We start from the raw sequence: 26,877 nt of genomic DNA, 5'->3' as shown, positions 1-26,877 counted from the left end.
TGTTATTGCAGCAGAGGGTGTTTACACAGACTCCCCCTTTTTACCTTTCACTAATATCACTGTGACATCCTTCCTGTAACCGTGGACCTCTGCTATACTGATACTGTAATGCTATCTGAGATCTGGAAGAGCTGACACACAAGTAGAGATACTAGCTTGTCCCTGATTGGATGGCCTTCACTTGTCCAATCAAAAGACCTCTCTCCTGCAGTTCATCATCGTCCTCATCTATTTATATAGCGACGCTAATTCCACAGCGCTGTACAGAGAACTCACTCACATCAGTCCCTGCTCCATTGGAGCTTACACTCTAAATTACCTAACATACACACACACACACACAGACCGAGATGAAACTAAGGGCAATTTAATAGCAGCCAATTAACCTACCAGTATGTTTTTGGAGTGTGGAAGGAAACCGGAGCACCCGGAAGAAACCCACGCAAACACGGGGAGAACATACAAACTCCACACAGATAAGGCCATGTTGGGAATTGAACTCATGACCCCAGTGCTGTGAGGCAGAAGTGCTAACCACTGAACTACCATGCTGCAGTTGTCCTACAGTCACAGAATTTACTGGGGCCCTGCTATATTGAGCATGCTGTGGGGGTCCTAGAGAATGGATACCCATTGGTGTACTATTAGGGGTTAAAGGTGGGTTGTATTATCTTCCCTCTCAAGTGGTAACCCCATTTAACATTAGTGAGGACCCCCAGTGGTTGAGTTATCAATGAAAAATATTTGTTAGACTTTCCCTGCCAATAACTTAAATAACTGTTGAGCAAATCACATCCCTGGTGACCATGTTTCACTCATTAGAAAGTCTCAATACTGCGACTTTAGGATTTACCTGCATGGAATTTGTATGTTTTACCTGTGTTCTTGTGGGTTTCCTCCGAATGCTCCAAAAACACACTGTTCAGTTAATTATGGCAGAATCTACCCCTTGCCATTCAGCCTTGCCCCTAATTGTTGTGTTGTAATTGCGACTAGTAAAATGAAGAGTTTGGGAGGCGATAAATGGATCCTTAGTGCATAATTAAGTCTACAAACAGACTTTGAAACACCTTTATAGAAGCTAGGTAAAATTCTGCAACAGGAATATTATGCAGTCCTCTCTTAATTCAAATACAATTTTTTAATTTTTATTTATTTTAAATAAAACTAGTGTGCCTCTGAGGTTGATATCATTATATTAACATTAGGAACTCTAAAGTAAAGTGCGATAAATGAACGTGAGCGGTTGGTTTGGTTTTAAAAATACGGATAGTAATTAGTCGCAGAGGCGAGAGGTGTAGTCTACCTGCAGTCTATATCTGAGGAAGCCTGTGGCTCACAGAATGTACAGAGAAGTACTTGATTTAATCAGTCCTGGAGTGAATTATTCTGCATTTAGTGACGTTTGCAGCCTTCTGTGTAGTTTCAAATCGGAACATCTTGATATAGAGTAGATGAAGAGACGCAAATACGAACGTGGCCACGTGAAAGGTCAGCACATGATTCCTGAAACATCTCCCAAGCAGAGACTGGCACAAAGTCTTGTTACAAGAACAATGTACAGGTTGCAGGGCATTCTGGGTATCTGACATCTGAGGGTTACACATAAGTAAAGATCCCATTTGATTTATTTAATTTCGACTTGTAAACCATTATAAACTCTCAGCTGCACAGCAAATTAAATAGTAAAGATCTAACAAATACCCCCTTATATCTCTAAAGGTTTAACAAATGCTCCCCTTTGATTGTCAGTACCACACAAGGAAGAAGGGGAGGTGACAGGCCCCTGGCTAGACACTTTGTTACATATTACACTGTAACAGGCCAACCTGTAGCACGGGGTATTCATGTCATAGTAGTAACCACTACCAGCCTCTACCCAAGACCATCAGCCACTGGGGATCTTTTCTGGCAGCGCCTCAGGCTCTATATGGGTTTAAACCAGTAGTTCTTAACATTTTTTTTTTTAGCTGGAACCCTAAGTATCAGTCTGCCGCTGCCCATGGTCCCTAGAAGAGGTGCAGTACCCAATAAAATATGAAAATGATTCTTGGACAACAATCGGGGACGCGATTCACGTCTTACGTACCTCATCTACCGGACCAACTAAAGTGCTACTATTGGTCCCTCCGAATTGCATTCTCATCGCTATTTGAAGAATCATAAATTCCATGCCACTAACCCCCCCACCCCCCTCCTCAAAATATTTATTATGTGTAAAGAGTATTTTGTTGGTGAAACTCTGTTACAAAGGTCATGCACCTGCTGACTCTGGCAGCTGTAGGGGGCACACGGGAGTTTATAAGATTAACGCTCGTAAACGGTTTCTTTCCCTTTCTAGCAGAAACGTTTTATTTATTTGTTTTCTCATAGTATAGTTTATGTTGGCTAAGTAGAGCAAAGAACAAACCCATCAAAGGGAAAATAGCAGAAAATATTGCCTGTAACCTGACCGTTCTACACACAGAGGAAATTAAGTCTAGTGACTGCCGTCTCGTGAGGTCTACTCCTTCCTATGGTCTACATGCAACACGTGACCATGTATTCACATAATAAACATGGCACATATATGATCGCTCATATATCACACTTTACAGAACATCATCTTGTAATGTCCTCTACCCAGAATCGGGTTGAATTCAACTGTGTGAATTTGTCATCACCAGTTTGAGGAAGGATTATCACAACTTAACCGCTCTTACAGTAAAGAACCCTTTCCTCCACTTTTGACAAAACAGTACTTCTTCCGTTCACAACTGATGACCCCTTGTCCTCGCTATGGTACTTGGTATGTAAAATACTATTTTAGCCAAATCTTTGCATTGGCTTCTAATATATTTATACATATTAACGCTGCAATCCTATGAAACCAATATTTGCATTTTGTTTACATAAAATGTACATAAATCACTCTGGTTTACCGTAAGACACCTTGTTGTGGTCTTTTGTGACCGTCATGGGACTGCCATGACAACCACAGTCGCATAACAAACGAGGCAGTAAGCATGCATGTTAGAAGTCAGCTGATAAATGCAGGGGAGTATGTCTGGAGTTAGGATAAATGTGTGAAATTAGCCAATGGACCCGATGACTGCAATTTATTCCTATATGTATTTTTCCCCCTATATAACTCACATTATGTGTAAACATAATATTTAGCAACACTAGGAAGGGGTAAGTTATTCCTGCTGTAACAGATGCAATCTATTAATGTCAGGTCTTGTTCGACCACAGAATGTGATCAATCGTCACAGACGCTGGCGGTGCAAGGGTTAAACAACTTGTATATTTGTGTAGCCGGTGACAGGCGCAGTGGGGCGCAGGGGATACCCCTCACTGTGTAAGGAAACACTGCCCTATAATCTCTGGGCTGTAAGATGCTCCTCTTCTCCTTGTTTCGGCTACTTACTACCATTTTGCCAGAGCGTGTCCCGGAATGTGCCACAATTATCTTTTTATTTGGCTCTCTCACCTTAGCGGCAGTCGCTCTCTGCAAGAACAAACAGTAATTGATACCGAGCAACGTCGTGAGGCTGCAGAGATTAAAAACAACAGAAGCCACAGGATGCAGTGATAGGACGGACTGGAGCAAATCAGGACCTGGAGGCTTGTGGAGAGAATTCTGTATCTGTGATAATGAAATATCCAGTTTCTTGATTGCAGTGTGTGACTTGGCTCCATGTTTAGCTGGTAGGAGGGGCGGACAATGTTTTTAATTTGGTGAAGCAAATGTGTCTCCCAGTCACCTCTACTATTATTTACCTTTTTTTTGTTGTTCTCAGCCTTACAGAACCATTTAAGAAGAATAACAGCATGTTTAATAATTATGGGCGGTAGCCTTTATAAGTATATGGTACTTGTGAATAGCAAATTCAGTGCTGCCTGAAAACCAAAGGAAGGACATTGAATGTCCCCAGCTAAGTAACGAGGGTGCGCAATTGGAAAAATTTGTATTTTTTTCTACTTTACATTTTACAGATCTAGTTCTGCTTTAGGTTTGAGCGGTGTGCATGGATGGCCTGCACACGGTATGCGTTTAATGTAATTAAGTTGATGTTTTGGTGGGACTTAGTAGTGGAACACACAGCAACTCTGGGGCCACAGCAAAATTAGGGGGAACTGATTCACTGCTCATGCGTCAGTCGCCACAATTGCTCCAGAAGTAGAGCGGGGGCCTTGGGAGTTGGACTGGCGGCATCATAATTTATAAATATAAATGATGATCATTACTAGCACGAAATATAAATGATGATCATTACTAGCATGAAATATAAATGATGATCATTACTAGCACGAAATATAAATGATGATCATTACTAGCCACGAAATATGAATGATGGTCATTATTAGCCACGAAAAATGAATGATGACCATTACTAGCCACGAAATATAAATGATGATCATTACTAGCCACGAAATATGAATGATGATCATTACTAGCAACAAAATATGAATGATGATTACTAGCCACAAAATATGAATGATGATCATTACTAGCCACGAAATATGAATGATGACCATTACTAGCCACGAAATATGAATGATGACCATTACTAGCCACGAAATATAAATGATGATCATTACTAGCCACAAAATATGAATGATGGTCGTTACTAGCCACAAAATATGAATGATGACCATTACTAGCCACAAAATATAAATGATGATCATTACTAGCCACAAAATATGAATGATGATCATTACTAGCCACGAAATATGAATGATGGTCATTACTAGCCACAAAATATGAATGATGATCATTACTAGCAACAAAATGTGAATGATGACCATTATTAGCCACGGAATATGAATGATGGTCATTACTAGCCACAAAATATGAATGATGACCATTACTAGCCACAAAATATAAATGATGATCATTACTAGCCACGAAATATGAATGATGATCATTACTAGCCACGAAATATGAATGATGGTCATTACTAGCCACAAAATATGAATGATGATCATTACTAGCAACAAAATGTGAATGATGACCATTATTAGCCACGTAATATGAATGATGACCATTACTAGCCACGAAATATGAATGATGATCATTACTAGCCACGAAATATGAATGATGGTCATTACTAGCCACAAAATATGAATGATGATCATTACTAGCAACAAAATGTGAATGATGACCATTACTAGCCACGGAATATGAATGATGACCATTACTAGCCTTGAAATATGAATTATGATCATTACTAGCCACAAAATGTGAATGATGATCATTGCTAGACTTGAAATGTGAAGGATGATCATTACTAGCCACGAAATATGAATATTGAACGATGACTATCTCTGCTCAGAATATATAAGGATATATTTTACGTACATTATCAAGAAATTGGAGAGCATTGGTCTGTTTTTTATTTGATCTTCTTTTCATTCTCCATAATAACTTGAACTAATGGAAGCTATATTTCAGGCAATGTTTTCTGGCTGAATGCTTCAGTATAAATGGTCATAAAGTGATAGAAGTAACGTGTTATGCACCGGGTACCGGTGTTACCTGTGCTTCCTCGCAGAGACGCCAGTATAAATATTTCCCCGGCTTTGAAGTCTGCTCCTGACTTTGTTTGGTTCTGGCTGAGCGGCGCAGGCATGCTAAGTACTGTCCTGACAGTCAGAGTCACACGTCCCTAATAAAGACTCGCTGGCTGGAAACAAAAGCTGAAATCATGTTGACCCAACATATTTATGAGCTCTCAGTACGTTTGTATATACATCTTTTTATTGCACACTCGTTTGTTAATATCCTTTAAACTTTCAACCTTTGTTTTGGCACAATATATCGGTCTGACCGATTCACAGGGCGCGTTATAAAGAGACTGCACAATACGCAGTGGACACATTGCAGGGGTTTATTCCGCAAATCATTTCACTTTTAAAGGGAACATGTATTCTATTTGTTCAAAGACCTCTACTTTTGTTTAATTGTGCTTTGCAGGGCAACGTGTATATATGAAACATTGTTTTATGCTATCATGTAGGCAGTTCTGCCTCCTACCCCCTTGACTGCTCCCTGTCATGTCTTTGGTCCTTTTCCGACGTGTCCATACCCACAGTGATGGCGCCCTCTCCATACAGACACGGATATTATTCCTGTACGTTCGCTCTAGGCCACACGCCAATTATAATCTACCCTGATATAGTGGGACAGGTGTTTTAATTTATACTCCAGAAACAGTCCCTTCTTTCACTGAGAAGCCCAGTTTTTTTGCGATCCAACGAGACACAGCCTATATGATTGAGGATTAACTGCGGATGTAGCTGGGAAAATTGGACTGGATGGATTGAGGTCTTTTTCAAAAGTTTTGGGCTGTGTGACACAGAAATCAGGATCAACCAGCAGCTGAGTCCTCCTTCCACATCATAATGGCTATGACTATCCCCCCCCCCCCCTACCTCCAGAACGACCCATTCCTACTAAGTGTAAAATGCGTTGCTCTTGATTTTCCAGTTTATTTATTCCTATTGTAGTTATCTGAGTGGAAGTAATCAAATGGGGAAGGGTGTTTTTAATCACCAGTTATATAATTAATTGGAATTAAGTATTTTTTAAGTGTGTGGGGTGGAGGAAAAGGATAGAAGTGCTGCCTAGGGCACCTCTAAGGGATATTCAACTCTTAAAATTAATAAACTCCTGTTCCGCTCACCCAGGTTCAGGCAGTAGGAAAATAAGGAAGAGGTTTGAAGGCGCAGTGTAATGGGTCGTGTTGGAGGGCGAGTGTATGGTCGCCCCTGGGGACATCCAGTAATTCGGTACATACCCATCCTGATGACGGCCTTAAATACAGCAACAAATAAATAATAAACTGTTCTTCTTGTGCTGCCCAGTTATCATTAAAAATTCCTACATGGGTGTCCTGTTTCCCTTTTGAAAATTACAGAACCCAAATTCATGTTTTAAAAAGATAAATGTCCTTAATATTACCAGTAAAAAAGTAATTATTTCACAACTTTTATCTTCCCTTCGATTTCTACCTAAAGTATCTCCTACAGCGCACTACAGGCATTGACAGATAGGGGGCGCCAAGTCATTTGTCCTGATTATCGGGTAGGAAATGTACCCCCTAGGTAACAGGCATTGCCTGGGAAGTTGGAAGGGTCAGTACCACTTGTACAGGTTCCTCCATTGGTTGCTGATTAGACCCTGCAGAGATTTGGGGTTTGTAGAATGTGATGGTGCAGATGGTGCCACATTTAAACTTAAACAGAGGTTTGGAAACTTTTCTGTGTGTGTTTGTTACATAAATATTCTTTCCAGTTCGGAGCTGTCTTTGTCTCACTTAGAAAGTAACGTTTAAATACACAGCAGCCGCTCCACAGCAGAGGGCTGTGCAGTTCATACAATGCCACTGTTACAAGACTGTGAACCAGCCTTCTGCCACCCGGTCATCTGACAATGTCAACAAGGGGCTGTTCAGCCTCTCCAGCAATAATCCTTTGTTTATGGAGCACTTTGGGTTGGACCTGTCTGCTATTAAAGCCTGCAGCCTTTTTTGAAGTTTTCCCTGAAGTTAATAAAACGAATCTGACCTGACTGTAGAGTTCCCTGAGCCGACCATGTTCCCGACTGATCCGTTCCAACCCCTCGGCTGGTTAAGTTGGGGTATTATTTTTACTGTTGGAGAAGGGAGATAACGAACATGATCCACCTTCACGGTAACATTATTCGGGAACATGTTGGATTGCTTTATAACATTTTCTGGATGGACAATTAACCCAGTAGGAAAATATTTTTACTATATTGCTGTTAAAGTGATCATCTTGGAGATTTAGCCGTAGTGCCCAAATGTAAAACTCAGGAATAATAATTTGAGCAGAGAAAAAGAAAACACGGATAGAGTTTTGCTATAAAATAGTGTAGACATTTCCCCGCCAGGCCGCACATATAACACCGCTGATGCTCTCCTGGCTCGTGGTGATGTGAGATAGAGAAGCACCTCCCTGCTATGGTGACTATTTAGGACACTGCGTAATATACACGCTATGCCAGTAGAAGAAAAAAATAAGTATTAGACAATTTGCCAAATAAGCAATTGCACAAGCATGCCGCCACATATATGTATTAATAATTAAGCTCTCAGACTTGGCACGTACACCTTTGTTGATGCCCCCTTCCCCAATTCTTACCTTAGGTAAGAAAGTGTCGGCTGTTTCCCCTCTGTGTCAGCGACTGGTGCTCCGTGGGGGCGCCACAGTGAAAATAAAGACTCTGGGCGACATTATATTTCTCTCTGTTTTGGGCAACCCCTAAACCCTAGTGCTCTAGGTGAGCTCCTAGGTTTGCATAATGTTATTGCTGGACTTTATTGGGCAGCTTCCAGTGCTCAGTATTCTACATTGTATAGATGTTCTACTGTACATATACTGTCTCGTAAATCTGCGTATTCAGCAATTCACCAGCTCCAAATGCTGTAAAATAAACACCGGGGGAAATGGTGCTTTGCCAAAATTAAAAATAGCAAAAGAAGAAATTTGTGCCGTACAATAGAGCAGCTGAGTTCTGCCAAACTCCAGAATCAGAACCACCTGTGTTATTCAGGGGTCTCGCAGCAGGAACGCTGGACGCTCCGGATCTTGGCCCCTTGTAACTGCTTGGCAGGTCCGTGGATTATTTTTCCAGAGTCAGTGATTGCAAGCTCCTGGGGTTTCTGTTGTCTCTCATGTAGTCAGACGGAGGGCCCTTTTCTTTCACTATATGAGAGGTTTGTGTTTGTTTTATTCCTCTATATGTACAGCTTGCTTTGTACGGTGCTACAAAGTGTTCCTGCTATATAAATGTTAATTATAAAGTATCCAGTGATTTAGTAGAGTACCTTTTACTTGATCCGGGGTTATAGGTAATTGTAAAAACAAAAAATAAACCAACTTACCCATTTTATATTCTGTTGTTGTTTGTCAACTTTTAATTTTGACAATGAATACCTCATAATATTTTGATTGCATCTCTATAAAGAAAAAAATTAACCGAAAACTTTTTAAAATCTAGCTTTAACCTCTCCTGCAGCTGTACCGTGTTTTCTGACATGTCACAAACACAGCGTTATCTTGTACATACTTGCCTACATTCAGTAGGCGACGTCCGGAAGAGGGGCGCCTCGAATAACGTCATTTTGGCCCCTGCCCCACGAGTAAAATGACGTTTTGTCGCGGGGGGCGGCGGGGCCAAAATGACGCGATTCTCAGTAAATCGCGTCATTTTCACAACGGAATTTCGGGATGCGGGAGAAATGCCAGCTGTCGCGGGAGTCCGGGATAGTGACCTGAATTTCGGGAGTCTCTCGGACTTTCCGGGAGAGTTGGCAAGTATGAACTTGTAGCGTCAAAAGCTTTTTACACTGCTCTGTGCAAAATGATGATGTGAGTGTGTGTGCTGCAAGGGACTGTAAGCTTACACACTGTTAGACCAAAGAGGTAAGGGCTAGATACAATCTACTAGAGAGTGTATCTAGTAAATGATTAGCAATATAGTAGGATTATATGTGCTTTTAACCCCTCTGCTCCCCAAAAAGTCTGCAAAGTTTATTCAAAGCTATTACTAACTTCAAGCAAACAAGACTTTGCAAAGCCGTTGTTTTAGTTCAATTTAGGGCATGGTAGTGGAATGAGGAGAGCTTGGTGTAATATGGAACAGGATATGACATCATTGGGGTGTGAACAAGTCAGAATATTAAAAAATGTGCATAGCAGAGGGGTTGCCATCACAAAACCCTAATTTGATATCTTAAATCTGTCCAGCATATGCGTTCCCCTGCTATACAGGACACAAAGTGAAGTAAATGTTTGATATGAGCGCCTCTAAGCTTCACTAAGTACCTAATTTGTTTAATTGCAAACTATGCATAAATGTTCTCTAGAAGAGTGCCCCCTAGTGGCTGGATTAGTGAACACCATCCTTTTTAGCATTTTCAAACGGTGATGCTCCAGTGTGAGAGTACCCTTGTGTAAGTGATACAATGGTGCCTTCTGTCTTGCAGGTAAATGATGAGTACAGCGTGATTGGGCGCTCCCTGTTCAAAAAGGAGACGAACATTCAGCTCTTTGTGGGACTGAAGGTCAAGCTGTCGACAAGAGACGAGGGGGTGATTGAAGGGAGCTTCGGACAAAGTGGAAAGTTTAAAATCCGAATCCCGAGTGAGTACATTTATTGCATTAATTTACATTTTATAAACAAATGGAATTCTGAGTGCCTGACGCTCCACTAAGGCTTGCAGCCTCTTGTATGTTGCAGAAATACTACCATATATTCCACATAAAATAGCAAAAAAAGGTTTAACATACATAAAGCGCTTCCTTTCCTTGCACCTGATAGTGTGTCACCACAGTTGAAATATTGTTCTATTGCAGCAGAAATCTAGATATAAAACATAGTTTCGCATAGCGTAATACAGTTTGAGAAATACACAAGGAGATTTCTATGGGAAAGTTTGTGACTTATTATGGGATGACACCTTCCAGCTCTGTGTTGACACCGCCGTCTCACACCCCTAAGGGTTTCCACTTACAAGATGGATATGAAATATGCGCCCCAAGCTGGATAATCGGATGTCTCTCTTGCACCACAAATCAATCAAACTTGTCCTACACAGCCAGAATTAGTCCGGATGGTCTAATCGCCTATTTCACCGCTACTCCCCTCGGACCGTGCAGTAAGTATGTAAAGGAAGAAGGAAAGCAATCTGGTGCTTTATCTTTTATTTAAAACAAAATGCCAAATGTAACATAAGGAACCGTACCGGAAAACAGGTAAAATTAAGCAGCGGATATAGATGGTGAAGTCCCTCTCACGCACCCCGTCCTTCTCACTTGTATTTCCTTCACCGATCGGCTCCCAAGTCAATAGAAAACCAACGCGTTTCGACTTTCTCCTGAAGTCTTTATCAAGGTATAATAGTTTATGTATGTTGAACCTTTTTTTTTGCAATTTACATTTTAAAAAAAACTACTAAGAAACAAACATAATCTCCCCTAAAAAAAATACAACACAGGTAATATTGTACAATTATGATTGACTTGCAGAATTCTAAATAGTTCTAGAGTTATCTGTTGACGCTTAGATGCTCGGATTGGCTGCATTGCTGGGGATGGGAACAGTTGTCTGAGCCTTAAATAGTATGTGCTGCTGTTTATGTTCTAATTCTCTGACTGGCTGCCGGCTCCCACTCCATCTCCTGTTTGTCCTTCTATCCCCAGTTTTGAATAATGAATGTAGAAGGTACTCTCGGCCTAGTCACACACCTAATGTGCAGTAGAATATTTTTAGTTTAGTTTGCAGGACCTTTATATGTGCACTCCCAGAAGTTATTTCTGTTCTGCCTGAGCCGCGGAGCGTTGAGAAATTTGGCTGCCCGCGGCTCCGGCAAGGACTGTGCTGTGACTGCAGCTTTAAATGACCACTGCATCAAGCCGAAGGGTTTCCCTTCATATACAGATGACGTGCAATATTAGACGTAGTCTACGCAGTGTCTATTATCTGAATACTTTTTGGTTAATAATTTAATTATGTCTGAGAACATTTTTTTCTGAGGTTTTCATTGTGGGTGTCAGTAAGCGGTCACCCCCCCCCCCCCCCCCATCTGATGAATGTGCGATAGCTGGGACGTTGTATGTCGTCAGTATTTGTAACTCAGCGCGATAAACCAACTACATTCCACTCCATCTGTAATTGTCACTAAGGGCTAAATTTACTAAACTGCTGGTTTGGAAAAGTGGAGATGTTGCCTATAGCAACCAATCAGATTCTAGTTTTCATTTATTAAGTGCATTCTACAAAATGAAAGCTTGAATCTGATTGGTTGCTATAGGCAACATCTCCACTTTTCAGACCCGCAGTTTAGTAAATATACCCCTAAGTGTTTAATCTGTAATCTCTGGTAACTGCTGTAGACCTGAGTTTGCCTTAAGTCCTATACCGTTCGAATGTATTCCATTACACATCATCTATGAAAGCCTTAAGAACCAAAAATGTATGGGTAACGTCAACATTATCCATGTAGCAATAACACGCATTTTGCTTATTCGCAGTCCCTTTAATCTAACACAATCAAACCAGACTGAACAGAAAACTGGTCGGGGGGGGGGGGGTAGGATGTGGCTCACAGTCTTTTTGGGGTCACGGAGGGGAAGTTTAGACTATTAGGGAAGCTTAGTCAGACTATTTTGATTTTCTTTGCCGTATATTTATTTTGAAGGAGGGGGTGTACAGGGCAGTCCAGATATCCAGTGCTGTTTTAACAGTTAAAACAAGATGGGTGGGTGGGGGGGGGATTTTAGAGAGGGGGGCAGAGTATGATACAGCCCGTATGAACTGAAGTTCACATTCCTCTACTAGGTCAACGCTACGTCTTAATGCGCCTGCATCCTGTTTGTGGTTCCTTGTTGTTTTTTTTTTTATTTCATTAAAAGCGACCGATCGGATTCCTTTATCCCGCAAAACTTTCAGTCTGTTTTAGCCCACAGATTACTTCCATAAAGAATTAGAAGTAACCTTTTCCTGACTCCTCTTTGATCGCTAAGTATACCGTAGAAAGCTTAATCTGCACACGCTGGATCTGTTTGTGGTCTTCCTCGAGCATTAGGGTTTAAACATTTCCTCCTCACTTCCTCTTTTCACCAAGTTATTCTGTATGTTTCATGACCTTGTAAATGAGTATTAGAGTACTGCACAATACTATAAAATGCAGCGTATTTAAGGCATTGTTCCCCTGGGGACCCTCTTTCCTTCATTTATCCAGAAGTCTACTTTTGCCAAAAGTCTGTCTGCAGTTTCCCAGCCAATAACATCTTATAACTCCGTTGCCTGCCAGAACTATAGTCCTTGTTTTATCTCCGTTTTTTTTGTTTTGTTTTGTTTTAAGCCCATGCACTTTCAGCTTACTTTAGTTTTTTTGGCTTGTAGGTGCCTTTGTGCAACTTTTGCTAAGACATTAACATTGGTTTATTCTGTGCTTCTGAACCATGTCTTCATTAATCGGGAAGAGATGTTGTTGTTCTAGGATGTGACGCAGCTATCCTCTGCTCACTGCATTGGGATACAATTATGTTAAGAGAGCAGACTTGTATCCCAGGGTAGCACAGGTAAACTGCTCTCCTTGATTATATAAAGTCATGACCGAAGTGCACAGATAGAAGCCAGGAAGATAAAGCGATGTATTTAGTAAAAGGCAATAAGTGAAAGTCGTGTGATGGTGGAAAGACCCTTTTATTTTGTCATTTTCAATGGATCACATGCTGGGTAGTCGTGCTTGCCTGTTTTTTGGTCCTCCTCTCGGGAAGACCCTGGAGGGGAAGGTCCAAGTTGAAGGTGCGGGAGATATCATTCTTGTTCTGTGAGTGGATAAAAGGATTATTTCATAGAGACAAAAACAATGGAACTCTAGTGTAAGTTAAGCTCAACGAGCACAATTAACCATATCTTTATAGAAGGCGAGTCCTGCAACTGGAATATTATTATAAATGCATCTCTTAATAAATTCTGCAAATACAAAGGGGAAATTAAACATGAGTTAGTGTAATGTATATAAAGCTAAAATATTAATTTGCAAATATTTATATTTTGTTATATTTACACACAAAGTGTAGACTTCCTTATAAAAATAAAATGTATGTCGTCGTGGGCCAGGTGTGTATTTTATGTAATGATGTCAATGGCCAATTCTGCCCATTGAAGTAATAATCCATTGCAGTCAACTGACTTGATGGAATTACTCTGTCACAATATCGACCTGTTCCTTTGTCAGAATGGAGGTTTTATCTGGGCTGGTTTGATTCTAGTCAAACTAATCATGCGGTTCTCCGTGCAATAGGCCTCTAAAGAGCTTCATATCTCCATGAATGGTCCTGTAATCCCAGGTTTAAAAATAGCTACAGTGGCGGAAACAAGAAATCAAATGATTAAATTGCAAATGTGCGAGGAATCAAATTATGTGGCCATAATACGCACTGTGGCGGCCACCCGGCTATCCTGCTTGTACGGCGCAGACGGCTACGTAAGATGGATATATCGCAGCTGGAGCATCACACTCCTCAGCCACCGTCCCGTTGTACAAATTGTCTTTGCAGCTGAGTTTAGATAGTATGACATGTAAGGAGATAAGTTCATTAGGTTGGTGAACCGGCTCGTGAACATCATCCTTCAGCGGACGAGAACCACTGTCTGGCGGCAGTCATTTAGCCATATTGATTGCCCAACCAAACAGATATTCCCCGAGCACCCGAGTTAAAAGGGGAACTTCAACTAAACTGTCAGCGGTGTCCCTCGGTTATCAGCTTAATACGGACACATCATATTACCTTTAAGAAAATAGATTGGATGACTGTTTGCGTAAGTGTATCGCTCTCCCTGCAAATGACTGTCTTATGGGCCCTGCAACTTACCGTGACCTTGTAAGAGCCGTCTGCTGAATTACACGGCACGCACAACGATAGAGGCACAAATGCTATAGTATATTAACACTTTGTGCCGTCTACATAAATTAAACTGGTTTTGTTTTTGCTAGTAAGATCGATTTACTGCCTTATTCATAAGTATTAATGACACAAAACATATTTGCTTTGAATAGAACGAGCAGTGTTTTTTCCCTCATAATTGTGACTAGGTGGCGCTGTTTCAATTGCAGCTTTTCGGTTTCCCGGATTAGCCAAACATGATTGGCGGCTTCTGTTGAGGTTAGCGGTGTATAGAGGCCATTTCTGCTCCTAACAAAATTTTTGCGGATTGTTTATTTTGTTAGAAATCCAAGGCGACTTTTAAAATGTTTAATAATTTACAGTAGGCGGCTCCTTGGTCATTATAATACACCGGTTTTCTTATTGGGCACTGAAGAGATGACATCAGAACCGGCTGATTATAAGCGATGACATGAGTGTTTTTACATAGATTCTTTTATCCCCTATATTATTATCACTTGTGGATTATAACCATGTACCTTTTATCCGTCCTATCTCCATTTGTGAGATCCCACACTCCGAAAATCGGCACCCATTTGCTTTATAGGAACTTAGACGCGACATTGAGACCCACACCTAGCAGTGTAGGAAGGATCGCAGTGACATTTGTTTAAGGTGTTAATTTGACTTGAAAAAAGTGTTTTACATCGACATAACAAGGTTTTATATTCATTTACTGTTTTTTCTCATTGAATTAAGTATTATTTTTTTTTTAATGGGAAATTGTATCTTGTGGGTTTAAGTGGTGCATTCATTTGTCGACTGAACCAATCAAATTCTGTCTTGTTGCCTAGTGCAGTTTGGTTGGTTGCTATGGGCAACATACATGCACTTTGTTATTATGCTTAAATATGTCCCTCTTACAACTTTACTTGTACCAGCTTTTGTCTCTCGTCCTGGCCCTCCTTCATATCCTCAGTTCTTCAGCCATGTCTTTACATCAGCGGGCCGAGCCTTTTACATTCGTTACCCCGGGATACGACACACGTTGCTGCTCTTTCTGATTTGGGCGACGTTGTGCGAAGTGAGCAGATTTGTGTTGTGTCCCCGGGCGACGACCATAAACACCTCCGCCTGGGGATAGAAGTACATGGATAGACGGAAGCTAGAGCAATAAAAGCAATATGTGGAGTAAAAGTTGCCAGAAGGCGCACACAAGTCAAGATATTATTTTGGTCAAGGCAAATAATCAGCTGGAAGAGCCACTTTAGACAGTTGTCCTGGGTCAGACTGGATCTTTCTCTCATCTGCACTCATCCGTCTCATCCTCACTGTTGACAGAAGGTCGTATTACAGCGTTAAACTTGGATAAGGCCTCATAGGATTCATCATTTGTGCTGGTCCGGGACAACCGTGAACTTGGCTACACAGCGGCACTAACCTGGATCCTCCTGGATTTATCCACATAGGGCCCAGGCTGCCCTCTGTTCGCTTGACTTACATTATTTAATTCATTTATTTTGTATATTAAGATGTACTAATTGCACATTAATAATTAACTTACACACCACAATTTCAGTTTGCTGCCATTCTTAGATTGGAAGCCACAGGGGCTGGGATCACTGGGGAGCTGCGACAGAAGGTTACGACACATATTGGAACTTTTCAGTCTTCCTGCACCTGCAGACCAGTCCCCCCTCCCTCTGCCCTCACTTCCCGTTCAGCTTTGAGTCACCAGACAGTCATTTGAAAACATCTATATTGGACTCTGGTGTTAATGGCAGCAATTGAGATAATTTTAGGAAATGACTGCTCGGGTTCTCTCGGCGGAGAAGGTCTCGCAGCGTTTCCCACTCCCACAGAACAGACCTTTCAACTTCAGTTTAGAGAAAAAAAAAATCTTCTCTGAATTTGGCAATAAGTTGATCCCTTCGGTGTTTTGTGATACAGGCTTCTAACACGGTGACGATTGGTTTGCGGGTACCAACTGCGAGCGCATGAGCGGCCATTTTGTGTGCTGAGCCAATTTTGATGAAAATGTAGAGTAAAATTCTCTAAGAACCAGGTAATGCCACTGAGGTATGAGGCGCTAAGTGCATATAAACATTGATTCATGGCTGCCTCAAAGTGCCTCAGTCGAGTCTCTAGTTCCTAGTGAGCTGATACCGCCCACAAAATGTCCGCTGCCATTGGGTGCAGGCTTCTGGTCCATTTTAAACACTCTGTTGTTAATATTACCCTAAATGTCTATCCTAATTAGAAATTCACTGCCGCTATGTACAGCCCTGTCGGGTCCTTGTCTGTCTTTGTTGCATTTTAATTTTATCTTGTTGTTTTTGCTTTATGACTAAACTATTGTTTGAGGTTTATCATTATTTTACTATTTAAGTGCTGGGATTCAATTAGTTTTAAAAAAGGAGAACTAAAACGGACATTGGCATAATTTATAACGTAAAACAGAAAACCACTGCATGTAATAAGGTTTTGTTTTTAAGTGCTGGGTCTACAGACATTTTGGTTTTCAACTCGGCTAGTAAATGGCGCCTCCTGTTTGGTGTTATGCTCTCGCCCTCCTTGGGGCGGCATCTGCAGAGTGGGAGTGTGACGCTGAATTGTGACATCATAGCCAAGCGCCACACTCCTAACGTAACACTGTCATGGAGGACCAGAGATTTCACATGTAAGAAGCTGAGGGCTTGTTTCACCTCCATGTCAGTGACTGGCGCTCTATGGGGGGGTGCTGCCGGGCATTAAAATCCTTGGATGAGTAACATTATGACACTCATTTAGTGTTTTAGGTGCCCACTAGCCGTTGGCGCCCTAAGCAACCGCCTAATTATAGCGCCAGCCCTTATTGTAGTAATACGATGCCGTTTAGACTGTAACCATCCTGCTGAGTGTCTCTCTGCACAAATCATGGCATTTGTGACCAGGACAGGTCTACACTAACCCAGTGAAGTCCCAGGGAAAAAAATTAGAATACTTATTTCCAAACTTGCAGCCCTCCATACTAAGGGAGTGACGTAGTGAGCACAGACTAGGGCAGAAGACATTCAATGTGTTGTAGTAATTTTCTGCAGCGATTTCTGGAAAGTTCCCTTTTTTCTTTTCAGAAAACATGTTTCAGAGATGAGATAAAACCAATACGACCCATTGACGTGGGTTTTACTCTTGTGGACGCTGGATACTGTTCTCCAGATGTTAGATCTCTTTTCTTATCAATTCATTTCATTCACAACTTTTTAAGTTTGTCAGAATAAGTTTCTAGTTTAAAGGGACCCTGTTGCCTGTGTTGTATTGGTTTAGGAATCGCTGTGTGCGTAGGTCCAGTGTGTTTCTAGATCACGCTTCCTACTATCCCTCGCTCTGTTCATTCATGTTGTTGGTCTCAGGTGACCAACGCTACAGCCAACACTTTCTACTGTTTGAACCATGACGAAAAATAATTCTAAGGCGTCTGTTGCTCTGTGAACGCTCAGAAGATGAGGGCTTGTGGAAACCTGTGGCGAACGATCACTATCTACGCCCAGAAATTCGCAGTGAAACCGTGATGTCTTCAGACCTTTTCTTGTTGTCCGTATGCGCGGAGTAAGCATTGGCCTAAAAGTGCAATGAACCATCATTTATAAATTTGAGGCCTTATTCTCATTTTACATTGAAACTGTGGCTATTGTGTCCAGTGAGATTCTATTTAATACATGAATAAGATCTTTATGTATATATATATATATATATATACACACTATACCTGCATGCTACTTCCAGTTCAGGCTGTAGATCTCCGTTCTGCCACTTCTGTACATCATAGGATCCCCCTCCTTGGCTCCCCGCATGGCCAGTCCATTGTGTTCTGCTTTTGCTGGAGAGTATCACTCTGCAGTGCAAACAGGGAGAGCACCCAGGTTACAATAACTCCCAAACAGCAGTGTTCTCATCGTGACGAGTCTATGAGATAAGTGTCTCCTTCGGCAGCCTGAATAACATGACCTGTATATTGATACTTTAGTCTAGCGAGTCCCTCTAATTAAAGCTGTCTGAGTTTATCCTAATACCACTCACAGAGACTTTCTCTTATTTATAAGACATGGCCGAACAGAACTTTCTCTGACCCCTGCCTGGGTTGTAAATATGCAGAGGAGAGGCCTGAGTCAAAGCCATCCCGATAGCTGGGTCTTTATTTAATAAGTGTGGGATTGATGTCTCTCACAGTTCAGGGGTTAGGTAAACAGCGGGTCTACGGTTCAAGGCTCTCCATGTTCAACTGTTTATTTATATGGATCTAAAAGGTTAGGAGAGCCTTCCTTACATCTCCAGGGAGAAGTCTTGACCAGGCTGTAACCTTTCCTCTCTTGTCCAAAGGACCAGTCCATTGGAGCCAAACCTCTTAACGAAACTGGGACGTTCCCCCTCCAAGTCCATCGTTCTCCTGTCGGGTAATCATGATTTAATTTCAGTATTATTCCAACTTGCACCGTTCGATCTACGCCAAGAAGAATTAAGGCGCCCTAGACGCTCGTTCGGAGCCCAGCAATGACGTAGAAACGACGCTCCGTGAATTCATTCCCAAAATAAAAATATATACGTAGATACTAGAGCCTTGAGAGGCAAAGCTTTGACGGAAATAAGAAGTAATAGATAACAAATAATACAAAAAAAAATAAAATAAACGTTCCCCCACCAACCTTTTCAAAGCTGCTCCGCACTTAATAGAAACTTATATTTGTAAGCTAATGCAATCACTTATCCGTGAAGATAAAAGCTGACTATTCCCTTTTCTCTCCTTGTTCCCACTATCGCGCGAATACTGATAAAAATGAAAACAAAGGGAGCAGGTTGTTCTCAGTAGAGCGCACATATTATATTTCCTAAATATTTCCTATCTTGAAGTGGGGGGGAGGGGGTGCGCACGGTGTTTGCGGTGTCCTCTGAATGCTGTATCTGTGTATATCATCTGGTGGAACAGGACGGAATATTAAACCGCACTTCTGAAAAGGAGAATCGAAGGCTGCTCGTGGCAGCTGCTGATTGCAAGTTCTATCCTCTCTCTCTCTGAGATTTTGTTCATCCACAAAGTGGTGGAAAAGTTTATAAAATAAATGAAAGCAATTTTAAATAGAGGAAGTTTTAATTTCATTTCATGTAAAATGCAAAAAATAAAATAATCTTTTGTCGACATTAGAGAGAATAACAGCACAATGGGTAGTTAATGCCGTATATTCAGAGAGTTCGATGCTGTGGAAGTCTTGTGCCGTTTACGTTTATCTACATTTTATCCCTGTTTAAGCCTCGCACGTAAGTGGAGATTATGATTTCGACAACAGATCACGCACAGAGGTTTATGAAACACGTTCTATGAATGAATGAGGACTCTTCATTTATAGGAGTATAAATTTGACCAAAAATTAATACAAGCAAATGAAATGTACTCAGGTCCGACAATAGGATTTATACAATGGTGGGGGAACATTAAAAAGATATATATTCAAAATGAGAGTCGCCATGGCTTTTAAGGCTTAAATTCTTATGTTTTAGTGTCTATTTAATGGCACAAATCAGACCCGTTTATATTTAAATTGTCGCAATCTCCTGCACCAGTTGGATATTTTCACGCGCCCCGACCTGGCTTCTTTGGTTGGGGTAGTGAGTAAGTCACATTTACTTGCAAAAATTGTTGCATATTTATAATATTATAATCAAAGAGCCTCATTCATTACGTTTCCGTAGAAATAGTTGTTTTATAGGCTTCAGAGTGTTATGTCCGATATGTAAAAAGTTAAGAATTTTACTATATGATAACACTGTGTGTGCAGTGGAGGTAATTGTATATTGTTGTTGCTTTATTTCATTATTTTTATATATATATATTGCCTAATATTTTACTTTTATGTATACATTGTGTATCACTGGTTAGTGACCGTTCCCTGCAATATACAGACACTGCGATTCTAGCTGTTGGGTCGTTCTATAGAATAGATGAAAGCTGCGATATTTGTGTTATGTCTTCCTGGAAGATTCCCATAATTATGCTAAAGTCTCTAAAATATTACATTCAGATTACTTTAATTTCTACATAATGGTCCTGATTGTTTAAGGAACGTAAATGCCGATATGTGCCGTATTTTGCGGGAAATTGCTCTGCGCGTACCCAGAATCGGGCCATACACCGGAGAACGCAGCAATGTCCAATTCATCTTCGAGTGCAAAGGACACTTGCAACAGTCTATGATTTCAGGGTCAGAATGGGGAGGGGACTGGGTGTATGCACGTAGTCAATGTACAGTAAGGACGTGCAAAGCTCCAGCGCACACAGTAGCGTCAGATTCAAACTTTGGGCATCTCTCAGGTACGTGATTGTCAATTGTATCACTTGCACCAGCTACAGGTCTGGTGTACGAGCCGATTACTAGTGATGACGGCTGTGTATGCTGCTAGAACATGTGTTTGCAATCAGGAGCAACTCTAAAAATGTATTTTATGTACAGTAGATATTCATAGGATTAATTTATTTTTTTTTACAATTTTTTTAAAAGTTTTGTCATTAATGTCTATATTATTAGTATTCTTAACAGGTGACATTTAATAGTTTTTTGTTTTTTTTCCCTGTGCTTTCTTTTGGGACTTTATATTCCACATAGGTGTTAGACATATTCTGCAGTATCTTGTGTCTGTCAGAGCAGAGCGCACCTAGACCTGTATCCAACGACTAACTGATATATTACATTTGCTCCTTGTTGTATACAGACATACGTATGCCTGATTTACGTGCATTTTTAAAACAAAAACGCACAATACGTTAGTTTTGCGTGCCTTAATAAATCAGGCCCATTCTCCTTAGTGATTTATTAAATATAATGCTTTTATATTTTGGGATTTCTTCTGTGCTTCCCAGCTATTTATTTATATCATTAAGACTGTTTTCAGTTCTGCTACTGTGCTGTCTGCCTTGTGTCCTGGGGCAAAAATATGAAACCATGTCGCCTGATGATTTTAAGACCAGACTGAAAAACACGGACGTGCGTGCTAATTTCCTTCCTACACACACTGGCATTAGGGAGGGAGGACAAATGTGTCATCTGAAAGTGAACAGGCCCTTAAGTATAATGACTCCACCACCCTCTAGCAAATGACCTATTACTCTGCGAAATAATCTATCATCCTGCACCTCCCCATCTCTCCCGGAGTCTACTGGGAAGATCTAGAAATGCAGAACTTGTGGTTTGCATGCAGGACAAATAAAATTGGACCCCCCCCCCCAAATAAAGCATCTTAAACGAAACTGTGGGTTTGAAAAAGTGGAGATGTTGCCTATAACAGTTCAACATGTGTGTTTTGACTGTAAAATAAAGTCTTTGTACACATACCCTTAATTAATAGCGATGGCATTAACGTTCGGTTTGATATGCAGCGTTTTTCTAGATCTCCCTGAAACGCTGACTTTTTTTTTTTTTTTCTATAAAGAAATCAACCTTCCTAATAATAGTTGGCTGAGACATCATCCCGTCTTTTCATATTTAGGTCAGTTGTAAAACATCCCCAGAGATGTCAATCAGTCGCTAACAGTTTGGCTTTCTCCAGCCGCCTGGTAGACCTCGTCCCGTCTCCAGAATGAGACTCTTTAGAAATAAAAAAAAAACATCACATGACGTGTTGGATGTTGGGTCGGTCTGCTGACACTCCGGGGCTGCACGTCTTCACTTTGAAGATAACTGGATGTAATATTCCCTTATAATGAAGGCAGGAATAATAAAACATGATTTACGGATTCCCTGCAGACTCTGCTATTCTTGGAGGTTTTTCTTGGAAGTAAAACGAACGTCCAATTTTCAGATGACTGGTGAACTTGCTTAGCCTTTATCCTTGTGGGTATACGTATATACTGTAGTTACGCACTTTTACATGACTCACAATACTGCACTTTAACAGTTATTTTTTTCTCCATTTACATCCCCTATTTGATCTTAGGATGATTTACTTATTGTCAATATTGTTTTCTGCTGCCTTATGGTGGAAATAAAGAATGTATTACAGTTTGTTTCTTTCCGATCTACTTGAGAGTTGAAGATGTCAGTAGACCTGCATCAGTGCAGTGTGAACAGTCTGAGATCTCACCTCCCAATTTTATCTCCATTCACTGCAGTAGAACTTGGTGACGATTTCCAGCCCTTTGCTGAGATCTATTAGCGCAGTCAGAAGATGAGGAAATAGCATTAATTTCTGACCCCGTTGATCCTTCCAATTTCAGTATAAGGTCATTGTTGGGATTTCTGTCATCTCGGTTGCCTGATATTATAGTGTGTGGACCCATCGTTAGTTCTGCGGAGAAGCCGGTGAGTTTAAATGTTGTCTTTACATCATGAGCAGAAAAAAGGATAAGTGTTTGACAGTCATCTTACTGTCAATTGCGGGATATGATTAGACCCCCTTTAAGGTCCAGAGTGGTATTGAGTCTATCTAGTAGATAATGAAAGTTCTTTCTTCTTGTCCTCAGATCCCTCTTAAATTGATTGGCTCATCCCCATGTGTCAACCGTTTGCCCCTTTCCCTTCAGATTGTAAGCTCTAGTGATCAGGGCCCTCTTCCCTCCTGTTCTCATTACCCATAACGTTTGCTCACCAGATACACTGCGCACCTCCTCCTTGGGCTCTCAGCCCATTGTCTTCACACCTCTGTCAGTGGCTCTAACACTGTTAGTTGTACCCCCACTAATGGGCACAGGTTTCAGCCCTTGCACCCCAGTAGCTGTGTTGAGAGTTGTAGTGTTACTGTATTGTACTGTTATACCATGTGCTGTCTTGTTTGCCCTCTGTACGACGCTGCGGACCTCGTGGTGCCCTATAAACGTTAATAATAATATTAATACTTCCTAGGATAGACATATCCACATTTTGAATTATAATGTGATAACATTTTTGAGCGTGTTTGTTTTGTTAAATACAAGGTTATCGGCTACTTCAGATATTACACCGCAGCTGCAATTCTCCGAGATCACAGATTTATGCTTTTCCTTTACACTTTATGATTGTAATATTTCAACGTGAGGCATAATGCTTTAATTTCAAGTAATTTAGCCCTAGTTAAAGTCTAGTGGTATATTTACTAAACTGCGGGTTTGAAAAAGTAGAAATGTTGCCTATAGCAACCAATCAGGTCCTAGCTGTCATTTTGTAGAATGCACTAAATAAATGAAAGCTAAAATCTGATTGGTTGCTATAGGCAACATCTCCACTTTTTTAAACCCGCAGCTTAGTAAATCTAGCCCTAGGTCTCTCTAGTAACTTCATAAGAGTCCTGCGTAGGAAGTGACTGCAACTTCTACTGGTCTTATCTTGTTATCCTATTCTATTTCTGCTTTTACTAGTAACAAGGGATATATTAATCACCTCCTGCTTAAAGGCATCTTTTTGACTTTTGCATAAAAATAATTGTAAGCTCTGGAAATCTCAATGTATCTGTGTGAATTGGACTAAATGTTCTGTCCATCAGTCAGTGTGTCTGACCCTCATTGTCTGCAGACCGATCCAATCGCCCCCTCCGCTTCTGTTACCCATTAACCTCTCCCTGCCGAGGGCATTGGTACAACGTATACGTTTATTTTCTCTTTATACAGTAAACTAACCTTTCCGCGACCGTTACTCAGTGTTTAATTGTACGAGCTACTTCCTTAACACAAAACTATATTTATATTATGGAAACACTTTTTTTTTTCCTTTTCCTAATAAATCCTGTTTTAGCTCTTTCCTAATACTGTGTGTAATCTCTGTAATCTGGCGTAGCCCCTAAGCATTAATGCGGGGGATTTTGCAGACCTCTGTGTTTACTTTCACCAGGGCATCTGAAGGACATCCCAGAGATATTATGATTTGCGGAGAGCAAACAAGCAGATTCTGTAGCTTCCACCTTTCCATCCGTTTTACAGTGTGTTTTAGTTTTTGGTTTTTTTTGTATTTGCTTTTTCTGGACACCAAAATAAGCATCAGGGCCCAGTGTGAGAATGTGACTCGTCTCACTGGGAAAGTTGTAGACCTCTCAGACACTAATTATCAAGCGTTTGACATCTGACCTCCCTTTATCTCAGTGACAGCCGGCCTAAGTGTCGTGCCCACATCGGACTTGTTTGTGCTTTGGCTAAACTGGTCTTTGGCACTTTCTGATGGGAACGAGAGACTTGCAGCCAGGTTCATGCCCTCTGGGAACGGACGAGAGTGCACACAAGGGGCAGTTTGGCTGGAGGCCAGAGAGTAGACTTCTAACACCAGAATAAGTTACCCCAGTCTGTAAGACGGGACATCACTTTCCCATCAGACTGTAACACATGTTCCTTGAGGTGAGAAGCAGATGAATGAGAAAATTGCTGCAGATTAATTGCAAAGAACGTCCTATGGAGAATGGGATTTATAAACCATTAACTGTGAATAAAAGAAAAAATAATGTGTGGTTTTATATGGGATTTGTTATTCCATAGCTAAAGTATATTTAGCCTAAAATGTTATAAAGAAAATAAAAAACAATTAGGAAGTGAAATATCTGAGCACAAGATCAGGATAGTGATTATCTTGCACCAGCGACAATGTTTTTTTTTGTGTTGATTGCTGGGGAGTTATATTTGGTCAGTCATGGAACATTGTAGCCCCCAGATCGCTGTAACCCGTATTCTGTACTGAGCGACTAATCTATTGTGATCGGTATTTCTGTATTTGTAACTTTATGAAAACAAATTATAATGTGAAGTTATGTCCATTTGTGTATGTCCACTTTATGTCAAACTACTATACTACAGACTGTTGGTGCTTTATAAATAATAGTAATAAAAATATATATTGCTATTCATTAATTTAGTAAAAAAAAAAACAGCCCTATTATTTTTTAAACTACCAGATAGAATGCTGAATCTGTCTCCGCTATGTAATTTACATACATCATCACTGACCCTACGAAGAGTTTGATATATACTCTAGAGCCCTCTTACCTCTCTGTCTGTCTGTAATATCCAGTATTATTTTATTACTTGTACAGCGCTTCAGAATATGTTGGCGCTATATAATTAAATGTTAATAAAAATGACTCCATAATTGTCTCTGTTCTGTCCTTGGAGGGTTCAGCAGGGACCTCCCAGAATGGACAGACTACCTCTGGCCAAAGGGCCGGGAGCTGGAAAACCTGGGACACAGTGAACCCGGGTTGCCTAAAAATCACTGGTGAATAGTGACGACCCCCCCTCACTGGCAGAGTACCGGCACATAGCACAACTGACACTTTCTATGCGGCACTTTTGCCGTGGCTTTTTGTCTGGACAAAGAGGATTTTTATATTCGCGGGGGTGTAATTCACGACATTAATTCATTCCTATCCACTGCACTTTTTATCACTAGGATTGTGGAGGCCCTTATCGGCTCCGATTCACGATCTAGGTGCGGATTGTGTGGCCCCCGAGGCACCCCTCACCCTGAAAACCTCAGAGGTCCCCCCTTCCAGAGGTGGGCAGAAGATTTGGTGCTTTGTGGAAAGCTCTATAGGAACCCTCCCGGCCTTAAAAAAAACCCTCCAAGTGACTTTATGCTTCTAGAAGTCGAAGGATAAATGGGCCCTTCCTCTTTAATGTTCTGCACCCTGTGCACTTTATGGGCCCGAGTCATTACGGAGAGCAAAGCATAAAAAGGGAGTAACTTTGCACCTGGGCAAAACCATGTTGCATTGGAGGGGGAGGTAAATTTAAAATGTGGGGACAGATTTATAGTTGGCGTAGGACATGTCTTACATCAACTTTACATTTCAGTGTAAAAATAAAGCTATCGCGTATTTGTGTGCTATATAAAAACAGTCAGTATTTATCTTATGTACAAAATAATAAACTAATTTGCACCCCTCGCACTGTAACATGGTTTTTCCCGGAGAACTTTTACTACTCAGACCCTTTGTGTTTTTAACTTTTTTGCACTGGTGACCAAAAGAGCGTTACAGCTTTCAATGAAATAAAAATGTATTTCTGTATTAACTTCATCTATAATTTTACTACATTTTGTTGTAAAGAATATTCTCATTTGTATTATTTGTAATTAGTGGTGCTTCAAATTCAGTATATGGTCTCTGTCCTTAGGCTTTTTCATCTATATAATATCTATCTTATTTTATAAATTATACACTATTATATTACATAACAGTTTGTGTGTATAATTCAGTATGTAACACATCTCCTGATCACAGCATTGTAGTAGAAGAATCTCCGGCCAGCGACTTGTTCCCACCAGGCTGCATGAGGCTACGTGGGTGCAGAATACGCTCTTTGTCATCCGTGCGCCCGGCTTCTGATCCGCACAGAGGCTGTATTTTCACCCCGGCCGAGTCATCTCTCCGTAGACTGACGTTCTGTGCTCTCTTTGTAGTCGGCTGTCCCCGGGGCACAAGATCTGTACACATTCACAATTGCAAATGTATAAGCTGTCTGATAAATAGCATTTCCCCTTTCTCCAGCAT

General features: G+C 40.9%; 1 protein-coding gene and 1 long non-coding RNA gene across 4 annotated transcripts in view; one reads left to right on the top strand and one right to left on the bottom strand.

The window, feature by feature from the left end:
* EEFSEC (eukaryotic elongation factor, selenocysteine-tRNA specific) overlaps positions 1-26,877 on the top strand; it is a 122,659-nt gene that overhangs the window by 73,210 nt on the left and 22,572 nt on the right. For all 3 annotated transcript variants that reach the window (XM_075183624.1, XM_075183626.1, XM_075183625.1), the window contains exon 6: positions 9,996-10,152. In XM_075183624.1, the coding sequence (XP_075039725.1) occupies positions 9,996-10,152 (157 nt within the window). The remainder of the gene's footprint in view (positions 1-9,995; positions 10,153-26,877) is intronic.
* The window catches only part of LOC142099774 (uncharacterized), a 119,521-nt gene continuing 104,506 nt past the window's right edge, over positions 11,863-26,877 (bottom strand). Inside the window, exon 3 of the long non-coding RNA XR_012678606.1 lies at positions 11,863-13,344. This is a non-coding gene — a long non-coding RNA (uncharacterized LOC142099774). The remainder of the gene's footprint in view (positions 13,345-26,877) is intronic.

Source organism: Mixophyes fleayi, chromosome 8 (assembly GCF_038048845.1).
Source record: "Mixophyes fleayi isolate aMixFle1 chromosome 8, aMixFle1.hap1, whole genome shotgun sequence".
Lineage (NCBI taxonomy): Eukaryota > Metazoa > Chordata > Amphibia > Anura > Limnodynastidae > Mixophyes > Mixophyes fleayi.
Note: the sequence above shows the minus strand (reverse complement) of the source record. Positions and strands in the feature narration are given on the sequence as shown.